The sequence below is a fragment of the Spea bombifrons genome, chromosome 2 (assembly GCF_027358695.1).
Source record: "Spea bombifrons isolate aSpeBom1 chromosome 2, aSpeBom1.2.pri, whole genome shotgun sequence".
Taxonomy (NCBI): Eukaryota; Metazoa; Chordata; class Amphibia; order Anura; family Pelobatidae; genus Spea; species Spea bombifrons.
The window spans coordinates 91,073,484-91,086,242 of record NC_071088.1 but is presented as its reverse complement, the minus strand read 5'-3'; the positions used below and the strand labels follow the sequence as shown (position 1 = coordinate 91,086,242).

The window sequence follows — 12,759 nt, the reverse complement described above, 5'->3', positions numbered from 1 at the left end:
GTGCTGGCTTAGGTAAAGCGGGGAGTGGGGGTCTGCCATTGATTTCAATGAGGACTTTCCTGTCACTGACTGCTTCAAAAACTACAGGACCATGAAGGGGGGGGGGGCTGCTGCTGCTGCACAGCAGCCTTCTGTGACAGGTAAGTGCTTAAATTTGATTTTTAGTCAAAGATTTCTCTAATATTCATTTTGCTTTACATGGTAAATGACAGACTGTCCCTTTAAGTTTGATATACATTTTGTACATAGAACTGGACACTGGATTAGAGAAAAAAATGTTTCTTTAATATAAGGAGGTGGCTGATGACAGTGTGGGCACGATGTTGAAAAATGTTTTGAAATACTAAATCTATACAAATAATTTCCTTCACTGTAAATCAATCAAACACATTCTGCCTTAGAACACATTAACCATTTAGAACGTACCAGAGATTGTGGTAATCCACTCTTTAAGCAATGTTTTTACGTCACTAAATTCAATAGCGCCAGCTAGATTAGGTGCTCTTGACCTGAAGGAATTGCCACATTGAGTCTGAGGTCCTGGATTAGTCGACATTGAAGGGCCTAATTCACCCTAGAAGGCAATGTGTGTAAGAATTTAGCATAAAAGCATTGTTTGTGATCCCTGCAGCACAGATTTGTGCAATTCAACCTATTAGCACATAATGTGCCATTACTTTAATTACATGCTTACAAAAAAGTGGCCCAAATGCATAAGGACATAATCGTACTTCCATTCACTTTTGCAGGGGAGGGCGGTTGATGTCCCTGCCACCACAAAAGAAATTACTACACCTATCAGCGGGAGACTTTACTGGCACCATGCTGACAGCTTCAATATATTACTAGTACACAGTTACTGTGTGAGTGCCCATTACCAGTGGCATAACTACAGGGGCCCAGGCCAACCCCTTGTTCCTGTTTCCTCTTACCCCTTTAAAGATGTTTACACAGGGCCCTTCCGCCCGGGTCACCTGTATGTGTGTTAGCATATGTAAATTTGTGTAAGTGTATATGTTTTAAGGGACAGACAAGCTATTTGAGGGCAATGATGGCACAGAGTGGTTGGGGGTTAGGATGGCACTGGTAAGCTGCTGCGGGCAAAGGCTGCACTCACAAGCTATTTCGGGGTAAATGTTGCACTGTGGGACATATTGCTTGGCAAGTTTCTAGTTACACCCTGTAGGTTTTTGGGTATACGTTGATGGAAAGTGTAGGATTTGAAATGCGATAGGATTGATTGAAATCTCGCGTGCGCAGTTGATACCTGAGCTCAGTATCCGTTTTACCTGAGACTGCATCTGAGGTATGGCTTCTTGTTTTAAGGACCCTTCCTTATGTTTAAGAGGACTCCCCGAAGACATGGTATTTTTAGTGGGGCTATTAAACAGCATGGTTTTCAAGGGACTCTGGATTTTTTTCGTTGGGCTTATGTGGTTTTTCTTTCTCCTCTTTTTCTTTGACTTCACTGCATGCTTTTTCAGTTGTAGCAGAGGATTTTTTGAAACTGAAATATATAAAAATATATATATATATATATATATTATGCATAGTAAAAAAATTCTGTTTTCCCCTACCATCAAAATAAACTAGTTCCGTTCTGTTCAAGCTCAAACTAGGTACGAGTATCATAGGGACTAGAATACAAGCCCACAGTTACCACCCACTGGTGAAAACGGACTTACCAAAGGATGGGTTTAGATTAATGCTATTTTCTGGCTGCCTGTTTCTCTGACCATAAGCAGCTCTCAGCTCCTCCTGGAGTTCAGGAGGTAGGGCAGCAAACACTTCAGGATCCACCTGAACAAACAAAATGCGCAACATGATTTTACATATCACTTAAAGAGGGAAATAGCTCTACTCTGTCACTCTTTCGCACGTCTGAAAACAGGTGCCGGTAACACTTAATACACACTGAAAAGAGAGCCTGGTGGTGTGGTGTCTCCTGCACGGAAACTATTTGAAACTATATGGCAGAAAGCCAATTCGATACGGTCACATGACTACTACGTACTTATGTTATCCATTGAAACCGCATTTTCCTCACCTGTGAAAATGCTGGAAGAGCTATCACATTAATGCCCGTCTCTTCACTTTGGTCTGAGAGCGGGGGAATCTGTAAGAGAACTGTTGCCACCGTCTGTTGTTTGACCCTACCAATACTTCTGCCATTTGAGGGCTCCTTCCTGCATTCATCGCGTGGTAACCGATTTTGGATGGCAAGTGTTTGTTCCACTTGCTCCCTTATGTCAGGAGGTAATGCTTCCAAGACAGATGGGTCAACCTATAAGACAGATTAGAAGACACTCTCAAAATTGGTTCGTATACCTTGGGAAAGCACAAAGCACGCTGCTGAGCCAGGCACCAGTGCAGACTATATACAGTGGTCAGCAGGTACTGAAGAGGACTAAAAATGGCTAATGGATGGCTGTAACGCGATGCATGCACTAAATTCTATAGCGCGCTCACACAGGCATGAACGCAGGTGCACTAAGTTTTAGTCCATTGCTTGTCACATGGCAGATCTTGAAGCTTTTAAATTACAGTCTAGATAACGATCCCATGCCACATAGAAAGCAGATTGAATCTTTCCACTACTGACCTCCAGAAAACACATGCAATTTGCAAAATAGGATCAGTGCATGGTAGCTAATGAATGGGCTAACTCTGGGTCAGTCTGACCTGTGAGGGAGAGGGAACCTCAATCGTAAAATTGAGTCTTGACTTCACATTGATTGGGGAATGCAGACCATTCTTCTTCCCAGGGGACTCTGTTTTGCTGGTACTAGGGCCCTGATCAGATGTGGCACACGTATTACAACTGGAAACAGAAGAAGGACATGTCCCCAAACCAGATGATATTTCAACATCCGCAGAAGCGACAATAACTGGAATAGCAGAAAGGAGAGCTCAGATTAGCTTTGATCATTACTGCAATTTACATTACATTATTGCAACAGGATAATAACTTACGCAAAAACAATAGACACACAAAAACATACAATGCAGATAATACAAGTGCCACAGCTCCTGGTTACACGGCTTACTGGCAATTATAGCATTATGGGGCTTAGGGGCCTGTCCTCCGGGAGGTAATGGATGAAAAGATAAAAGCAGGAGAATACTCCAAATGTCAGAATTTCTGTAATTAACCATGTTGCCAATTAATCTCAATTTATTTGAACTAAAATGTATCTGCAAGATGGACAACCCATTCCATTGTGTTGAGCTTGTATTTATTTGTATAGGTTTATTTTTTCCTCTCCTCCCGTAGGGCTTATGCAGAACCTGTAGGGTCTTTATTGTGCTACAGTGTACACATTACCATATTAGTATCGGAACGTCCAAGCATTTGTTCAGACATTCAAAGCACTTTTTCACTATAAACACACCACAAACTAGCACTTGTTGCAAGTTGCAGTTTCCAGTTTATAATTGTGTGTCCTAATGGTGTGAAGGGGTTATAAACACACACTGGCTATACACTTAACAAGGTCTTTGTATGAGCCATTTTACAGATTCCTATGCTTTCTGTACTCTAATCCAGCCATTCGTAATCTGTGAATGCTGGTCAATGCTAAAAGCATTCAATGAGAAGGCATGCTGAGTTTTATGCACGTCTTTAATAACATGTCTGCAGCACTGCACATCATTGTTAAGCAATGTTATTAAAAGATTACCATTTCTGTCATCGTCTGCTGCCTTCTTCATCTTTTGTCCCTGAAACATATCTAGAACTGAGCGTGAGCCTCCATGCAGAAGTCCAGATTTTAAGGACGATGAGTTAGAAGACCTATTTACTGGAACCAACTGGTGCATCTGAAGCCCAACCTGACCATATACGAAGAGAAAATAGTGTTCATCAGTACAAAGTATTCATAATGACCGCATAACTAGATTAACAAAATATTTATATTTCTGGTGCAAAATACATCTATAATTATTAAAAATTAAAAACACCCTGTAGGCTTTATTCAGAAGTGTAAACGCTTCTAGCTCTGAGGAAGAAAGATGCTTTAAATACAGGAGGATAGTAATGTAAGGTCTAGGGTATGTATATATATATATATATATATATATATATATATATATATATATATATATATATATATGGTCCACTCAGTAACAGCACTTTACATTAATTACTATCCCCATTAGTGTAGCTATGGATGACTATTAACATTAACAGATGTACTACTTACCCCTCTCATATCAGCAATGTTCAGTTTCATAGAATGGAACATATTCAGAGCTTCTCTGCCTATTGCTTGGCCATTATCAGTCGCCTGGTCTAGGGTTACAGTCCTAACCAAAAGTAGTCAAACAATGATTTAATCATTAAATGGAAAAAATAGGAAGTTGTAGTAAAAAAAAAAAAGATACGAGACAGATAAAACAGCGCCTTTAACAGTCTATCTATTTTAATATATGCTACAATGGAATATGACAATATTTAATCCTCTGTATCCACGTTTGAAGAGACCACACCGTTAAATGACAGATGCCGCTTAACATACAGCTGATAAAACTAAGCATACAGAAACTAGCAGGGAATAATTTAAAAAGTATTATATGAAGCTGTCTGGAAAGGTCATCCTTTACACAGACTGTAGTGGTATATATATATATATATATATATATATATTCATTCATTCAGCCATTCCCATTCGTTTTATCTTTTATTACTGAGCTACTAAAAAAACGTTATCGAAAGCATCACCACAAATTTTGTAATTGCACTAACGGCACTTAAGATAAACTATGAATATCACATTAAAATCATACTAAATATACTCACCTGGCAACATTATCACAAATTCCATGACCTCCAAACTTTGCCGGCTCTATGGGGGCTCCGGCTTTTCTAACCATTATTTTAAGAGTTAATTTACGTCCTTTCATACCAACTGTCTGCAGCCTTCTTTGGATCTCATCAGAAAGGTTCATGAGGAAAGTGTCAGCTTCCTGAGGCTGAAACATAGAATGGAATAGAATGTATTTAATTATTAGAATAATTCTACACACCCAAAAATGGCATATCATTTTGAGAATTCTTTCACACACAAAAAAATACAGCAACATTTTTAATTAATGTATATTCGCTGATCAGCCATAACATTATGACCACTGACAGGTGAAGTGAATAACACTGATCATCTTGGTATCATGTCAGCGAGTGAGATTTATTAGGCAGCAAGAGAACATTTCATCCTCAAAGTTGATGTGTTAGAAGCAGGAAAAAGTGGCCAAGTGTAAGGATCTGAGCGACTTTGACAAGGGCCAAATTGTGATGGCTAGACGACTGGGTGAGAGCATCTCCAAAACTGCAGCTCTTGTGGGGGGAAGCTCCTGGAGAACACATGGCACCTGGATGCACTATGGGAAGAAGGCAGTGCGATGCTTTGGGCAATGTTCTGCTGGGAAACCTTGGGTCCTGCCATTCATGTGGATCTTACTTTGACGTGTACCACCTACATAAGCATTGCTGCAGACCGTGTACACCCTTTCATGGACACGGTATTCCCATGATGGCATTGGTCCCTTTCAGCAGGATAATGCGCCCTGCCCCAAAGCATACATGGTTCAGGAATGGTTTGAGGAACAAAACAAGTTCAAGGTGTTGAATTGGCCTTCAAATACCCAGATCTCAGTTGAATCGAACATCTGAGGGATGTGCTGGACAAACAAGTTCGATCCATGGAGGCCCCACCTCGCAACTTACAGGATTTAAAGGATCTGCTGCTAACGTCTTGCTGCCAGATACCATAGCACACCTTCACCTTGAAGGGTAAGGGCTGTTGTGGCGGCAAAAGGAGGACCTACACAATATTAGGCAGGTGGTCATAATGTTATGGCCAATGTATATTCTGTTTGAAAAAAAAAATGTACACTTTTGACATAACTATAAAATGATGTACCTTTGTAAACCGGATGCCATAGTTGATCTCAGCAGACACAGACTTTCTCTCTTTCTCTTTTCTAATCGGTCGATCGTCTAAGCCCCTACAAAACCGGTACAACATCTGCCCTGTTTTTGGTCCAAACTCTTTCTGGAGTTTTGACATTGTGATGTTTTGGAGGTCGCCACAGGTTTTAATGCCCATTGACATGAGTTTGTGTTCCATAGACCTGCCAACTCCTAAATGAGACAAACCAAGTAAGAACTTTAGATGTAGAAGACGAGATTATAATATTAATTACAGGACTTTAAAACTGGAATTTGGCTAATTGATTTTTCTAATTTTTTAGTCTTACTTTCTAGTTTGGGTTTGAAAAAAGAAAACAAGTATGCTGAAGTGAGCGGTTTATTTAAAGGGCAGCGCAGGAAACCTATCCGCCCTCTTTGCTTCTGTTAGTGATTTTTTTTAGGCAGGGACATTACTGAATAGAAGCTCCTAGTCAGTCTCCTGAATTTAATTGTTTTGTAGAGAGGGGAGTCTAGCTGTTAGTCTAGCGGCAGCTTTGGAGTAAACTAGGTTCCTTTTGAGGGGTAGGCAGACATTTACTTAAATTTATTGATATAACTAGCGTCAGTAGGTCATAGGGTGAGAGACTAGTCCTGGGGTCTACAGTGAGTTGCTGTTGCACCTTCTCCTCTATATGAAAATTAGGGAAAAGGGATTTTTCTTATGATTATTAATGCTAAACGCTAAAGTTTTATTTCTTAGTCTTATTCTCTAGTTTGTTTTTTCTCACTTAAGTAAAATAACCAAGACCCTCAGCTCCATTGTAGGTTTTTTAGTTTTATAGCAATTTCAAAATATGTTTAATAGCATAAGCTCGTGTACAGAAGACATGTCTAAGAAATTCAATTTCAAGGGGTGGAACTAAATATTTGCTAATGAAAAATATATGCAACAAGAGTAGATAGATTTAGGTGAACCGGAAAAAATAGCAAGAGCGACACAGCAACCAATTTAACGCTGAAACATGCAAAATAATGCATTTGGGACATATACATCCAAAGTGAAGGAATGGCAAGTGTAACAGCTTCAAGATAAAACTTTAAAAAATGCAAAAGGATCTATTTGGGACAAACTATTTCAAAGCCAAAATATATTATTACTGATATTGTACAGGAACCAAGGGACCAATGGGTGCAATACCCAAGGTACAAAACAAATTTTATAGGTGTGGTTGGTCTGATGAGATGTAACATTCACCAAGAAAATGCCCCCCCCACTAATTTTAAATGACGTGTTTTATATTGTAGAACAGGAATAGTTTTAAGGGGAAACTAAGAGATAGTGTTACCTGGTAAATTATTAACTAGTTGTCCTCTAATAAAATCATCCACTTCCTCGGGTTTTAAATGGTACTGTCCATCTGGTTTTGCTCGACGGGTTGCTATTCTTGCCAGAAGAATATTAGAACCTAAAAAATAAATAAATCCATATGTTATTATATAAGCCTCAGGTGATGCCTCTGATGAATGATGTAAGAAATAATTTCATCCTAACTAAAATTCTCTTCACAAAATATGTCTCTCATAAGTGCTACAAAAAGTTCTGAACAAAGATCAAGTGTCTCCAAAACAGGCATTTATCAAAGGTAATCCATGGAAAACAACACAATGCAGATGAAATATTATTTTTCACATTATTAAATGGGTAGAATTTGTTTTTTAATTAAGTATCAATGAAATAAACTGTGTCTACTTCACTAATTCCTGTATTTTAGCAAAAGGAGATCCATCCCCGAGACTATTAGACGTGCATTCTCCACTATGTATATGTACACAGGTACACCGCTCATTTACATGCTCCCAATGCAGCAGGGTTCAGGTTGAAACCCATCAATACCATGCACGTGAATATTCTTATACACATGATGTTAAAGCACTGCTACGCTCAAATACTTATATACAGAGGATATCAAAAGTTATTGTTTAGTAAAATAAAGTGGGAAAAAACAGTGGCAGAGAGTGTGGGATAACAGCGTATACTCGACACTGCATGCAAGCAATGTTTTATTCATCAGCAAGACACGTGTAGAAAGAAGCGGCTGGAAGATTCAATTCACGCGACTTGAGAGGCTACCAACATCTGACAGCAGCGAACCAACAGCTGTTGCGTTAAACAAACTATCACAACACATCTTCCTGTAAACATGTCGATAATATACCCATATCAAATACCCATGCAATCAAAAGATAGGAGAGAGGCCAATAGCTTACACAGACACAATCCAAAACATGTGCAGTCTACATACAAGAACGCTTACATGAATCTTCTAGACGCTGGCAATAAACATGCTGCATGTTTGATTTTATTTTTTTATTTTGTACAGAAAAAGAATCATACTGATTAGTTTTGTGTAATATCAGAAATATCACACTCTAGAACACATTTTTTTTTTTTTAACAGAAACTATAAAAAAGAAATATGTCAAGGTTTGGGTCACATGGCCATCTTGAACATCTGTGACATGAATGCTCTCTTTTCTGTGCTTTTCATTCTCTTAACCATAGTGAGAACTATAGCACAAATAAAGATACACAGGGAAAAAAAATGTGTAGATAATATAATATACATACATACATATATACATATATACACACACACACACACACAATCACCCGCAGCCTACACATCCGCTAGAGTCAAATACAGCCTATGTACAGAAAAGGGGAAATTGGGGAAATGGATTTGTTGAGAATGCATAGGATGGTAAAATGTACATATTTATGCTGTCATTTAAAAAATATATATCTTTAGGTAGTCCCTCCTCAAAGCACTCTCTGGGACACACGTCCTCCTGTCCAGTCCGGCTCTCAGTTTAGGCTGTCGGGGAGGGTCAGAGACGGTGTAGATTTGCGCGGGATCAGGAACAGGCCACTCTCTCACCCCCATCATGTTTGATAAGTACATCACTTAATACTAGACATTTAAAATAATATAAAATACATACTTTTACAAATCCACTTAGTATTGTTAACACGCACAAATTAGGAGAAGTTCTCCATCAAGGAGGAGAAAAGAAATAATTTGTCACCTCCCTATACAAGTAAAATGGATAAAGGAACAGGAACACCAAGGACACATTTCTCCGACTACAAGACTTTCAAAAGACTGCTACTCCCACCATCTGTTTTCTATGAAGAACAGAGCTTCCCAGCAATAGAAGGCAGAACAGCTAAATCACATAATCTTTACAAATCGCCATTTTATACTAAACCCACACATTGGGGATCCTTTAAAAGGGACCAGAAAGGTTTTGACTGACTGCCACCACTTAAGCGACAGAAGTGTTCATTGCTTTATTTATACTACTCCATTTTTGCCGTTTCCATCACACAATTCTGGTTGTCTGCAAATATTTGTGCATAACAACCCAATAGATTCTACACCATTTCCAAAATGTGTTTTTCTTTAAGCTCTAAGTGCCATTTCCCACTGTGATGAGGTCTTAATTCAAGACAGGTTAGAATTAATCTACCATTTTACGTCATCAGCACATGTAATGCTACAGAGTCTCCAAGTGTATTCACAAACAAGAGGGTGTCCTTCCACTAAAATGGAAGAGACAGGAGTGTCGCTAAGACCGCAAGACTAGTATTTTAACAGCGTGAGGAATTACTTCATTAGCAACACATAGATTGTAAGCTCTTTGAGCAGGGTCCTTCTCAACCTGTTGTTTCTCTAAGTCAAATTGTTGTGTTGTATACTACATGCTATGTCCTGTCTACCCATTGTACAGCGCTACGGAATTCGATGGCGCTATATAAAACAATATATAATAATAACATGTTAATCTTCACAAGTCCTTACTATCTGACACAGACCATCTCCATCCAATACTTACCTGAGTGAATGCATGTAGTTGTAGCTTACTAGATTTATCAATTTAAGCATCTGCTACAGCACTAAAGTCATCCCTGAGGAGCGCCAGACATTCTAGAAAGGGCATAACAAACTGTACAGAAAGCAGAAAAAAGGAAGAGTCATGTTGGGGAGAACAATTATTCCATAAAGGTTTCTCATGCAGAGTTTATTATTAGTTCCTTACTCATTCTTCAGTATAATACAGAAGGTGTAAAGCTTCTAAACCTAGTTTCATTTAGTATGTTAATATCATAAAACTTTGCAGTACCTTACTAAAGATTGCATGATACATTTCACTAACGCAATGTAAGGCCTATTGCAGCACACAATGTCTATTAAAAGGGTCTTAGTGGGACTGAAGTGCATACAAACTTCGGCCAACCACCCTTGACTTTCTTAAAAGAAATTTGATTACTTAAAACTCAAAAGTTTAGCAAAGAATCTCAGAGTCTCCAACGCAGTTATGATCACCACCAAAATGTACACACACTATATAGACATATACATAAAGATTATCACTTCACCCACCATAAGCAGAATCATTGTTCTAAATAGTCACAGCAAGTAGGTAACTGTCTGTCTTATCCAGAAAAATTCATATGAAAATACTGAGAATACTGAGAATAGCACCATCTTCTGGAACACATACACTAGGGGGCACTGCAGCATCTTCTAAAATCCCACAATGTCAACTCTATGATGGATAAGAAGTGCCTTCCAAATGTCTTGAACTTGTGCACTAGCATACAGAGGGTACTAATATTGAACTACATAAAAGTATAAAAAAGCAATACTATGATCCAGGCCCATCTCAAACAAGAAGTGGTTCCAGGACAACTGGAAAAGAATCACTGTTTACAGCATGGGTACACTCTTAGGGGCCAGAAAAATAAGGATACATCCAGAGGAACACGTGTGCAAGGAATATTTCCAGCATGCATGTATACATAATGGGGTGTCCTGAGGCGTAACCACGCAGTGCTACACATACAGTCTCTCAGCAATATCATTAACTGACATTTAATGGTGAATAGGCTCTTTTTATTGACGCATGGCAGGCCTTTAGACTGGCAGAATGGTGCGCAATTAAACACGAAACCTCTGTCCTTGTTGTTACCAACTAAGTTTTAATTACCAAAAGAAGGACGGGTGAGTAAAAATGTAGAAAAGGGTCTTTCATTTGAGGTGATTTTCTTACATATTGCTAAATAACCTGAAATGGTTATTGAACAAAGTTTTTGCGTTCAGAGTTGTCGTTTGTGGAAAAATTCTCCAAATGGACAAAAATAGCAAATGCAGAATCTCCGGTTTCTGTCCTAGGCCAACTGCTATTTAATGAATGCGTTTATTAATCTTGCAGTGGACATTGAAAACATTGCCACATATGATACAAAACGTAGTAAAATAATACAGTCTGAAGTGGACATTATTTCTTTGCAAGGGTAGCTGGTCAAATTGGAGGACTAGGCACCAAATGAGATTTAATGTTGACCAATGCAAAGTTACGCATTTGGGGAAAAAATGAAATGGGCAAATAATACTTTAAATGGGGTTCTGTTAGGGAAGTCATTAAACAAGGACTTGGGAATAATTGTAGACAAACTCAGCAACAGTGTGATGTCAGTCAGCCAGAAAGATACTGCAATGTACAAAAAAGTGAAAAGTTTGCCTTTGCATAAATCCCCCAACTCTAACGTGCATTGCGATCCTTGGCATTATGGAAATGTGCAGAGGTGGGTCACAAAAATAAAAGGCTGTGGAACTCCCCTTATGAAGAAAGTTATGAAGAAAGGCTAGAGATGTTCAATGCGTTTACACGGAGTCAGAGTGAAAATGTATTTATTATTATACATTATATTGAGCAAGTAGAAGACATAAACAGATATCATAACAATAGCACCTAAAAGGTCACAAAAAAGCCCTGCTCCTGGTCATTATTCTAACAATACCCCCAAAAAGCAAAATGGTCATTGCTTCTAGCTGCGCCCGTCCATTGAGCAATGCTCAACAAACAACACAACACAAACCTCGCAACCCTGCAGACACATTCAATGCATATCTAGTGCTGTCAGGAGAAACTCCATATAAAGAGCATTCATTGGTTACACACAGCACATATTCCTTAAAACCATGCACAGACAACATAGCGATTTCAGCCTGTAATCAATGGAGCATTTTTATTTGTAGTCACTATCATCTAAAGAAAATATGCGTCTCTGCAACCTGATGTAGGTGCATTTACGGGTGTCTGGATGAAAACACTTCTTAGAAATATAAAACATATATAACATACAACGTTATACCAACCCATTCCAATGGAAGCAGCGCACCCGGTCTTTTCTTTAATATCATTGCGAATAGCAGTAGCAACTTCATCAGGAGCCAGTCTGGTTTCTGCAAGGATTTCCGTAATGTCGGCTAGAGCTTCATCGCAGCTGACAGCCTCAATATCGTGAGTGTAACTGGGGGATCACACAACACAAAACAAGGATTATTACTTACTCTTTTTAGAAACTATGCAATGGTCATACTTTATCAACTCAAAATGTAGAAATTAGAAAAAAATGAATCATCTACTGTCTTATAGCATGACTGTGCCCCAGTGCACAAAGCATGGTACATAAAGACATGGTTGGATGAGGTTGGTGTGGAAGAACTTGACTGGACCGCACAGAGCCCTGACCTCAACCCAGCCAGGTCTTCTAATCCAACATCAGTGTCTGACCTCACAAATGCTCTACCGGATAAATGAGCAAAAATTGCCACAAAACTCTCAAAAATCTTGTGTAAAGTGTTCCTGGAGGAGTGGAAGCTATTAAAGCTGCACAGGGGGAACAAACTTTTGTCCACATAAACCACACTTGCCAACTGCATTTCATTTTACTAAAAAAAATACGTATATATATATATATATATATATATATATATCTGCAAA

The 12,759-nt window shown here is 38.8% G+C and overlaps 1 protein-coding gene across 2 annotated transcripts in view; it reads right to left on the bottom strand.

Moving 5' to 3' along the window:
- Positions 1–12,759, bottom strand: part of REV1 (REV1 DNA directed polymerase) — a 30,703-nt gene that overhangs the window by 1,048 nt on the left and 16,896 nt on the right. For both annotated transcript variants that reach the window (XM_053455152.1, XM_053455154.1), the window contains 11 exons: positions 12,132–12,286; positions 7,255–7,374; positions 5,919–6,139; positions 4,799–4,971; positions 4,203–4,305; positions 3,681–3,831; positions 2,683–2,888; positions 2,048–2,284; positions 1,686–1,800; positions 1,290–1,507; positions 427–574 (listed from right to left, as the gene is read on the bottom strand). In XM_053455152.1, coding sequence (XP_053311127.1) covers positions 427–574; positions 1,290–1,507; positions 1,686–1,800; positions 2,048–2,284; positions 2,683–2,888; positions 3,681–3,831; positions 4,203–4,305; positions 4,799–4,971; positions 5,919–6,139; positions 7,255–7,374; positions 12,132–12,286 — 1,847 coding nt within the window. The remainder of the gene's footprint in view (positions 1–426; positions 575–1,289; positions 1,508–1,685; positions 1,801–2,047; positions 2,285–2,682; positions 2,889–3,680; positions 3,832–4,202; positions 4,306–4,798; positions 4,972–5,918; positions 6,140–7,254; positions 7,375–12,131; positions 12,287–12,759) is intronic.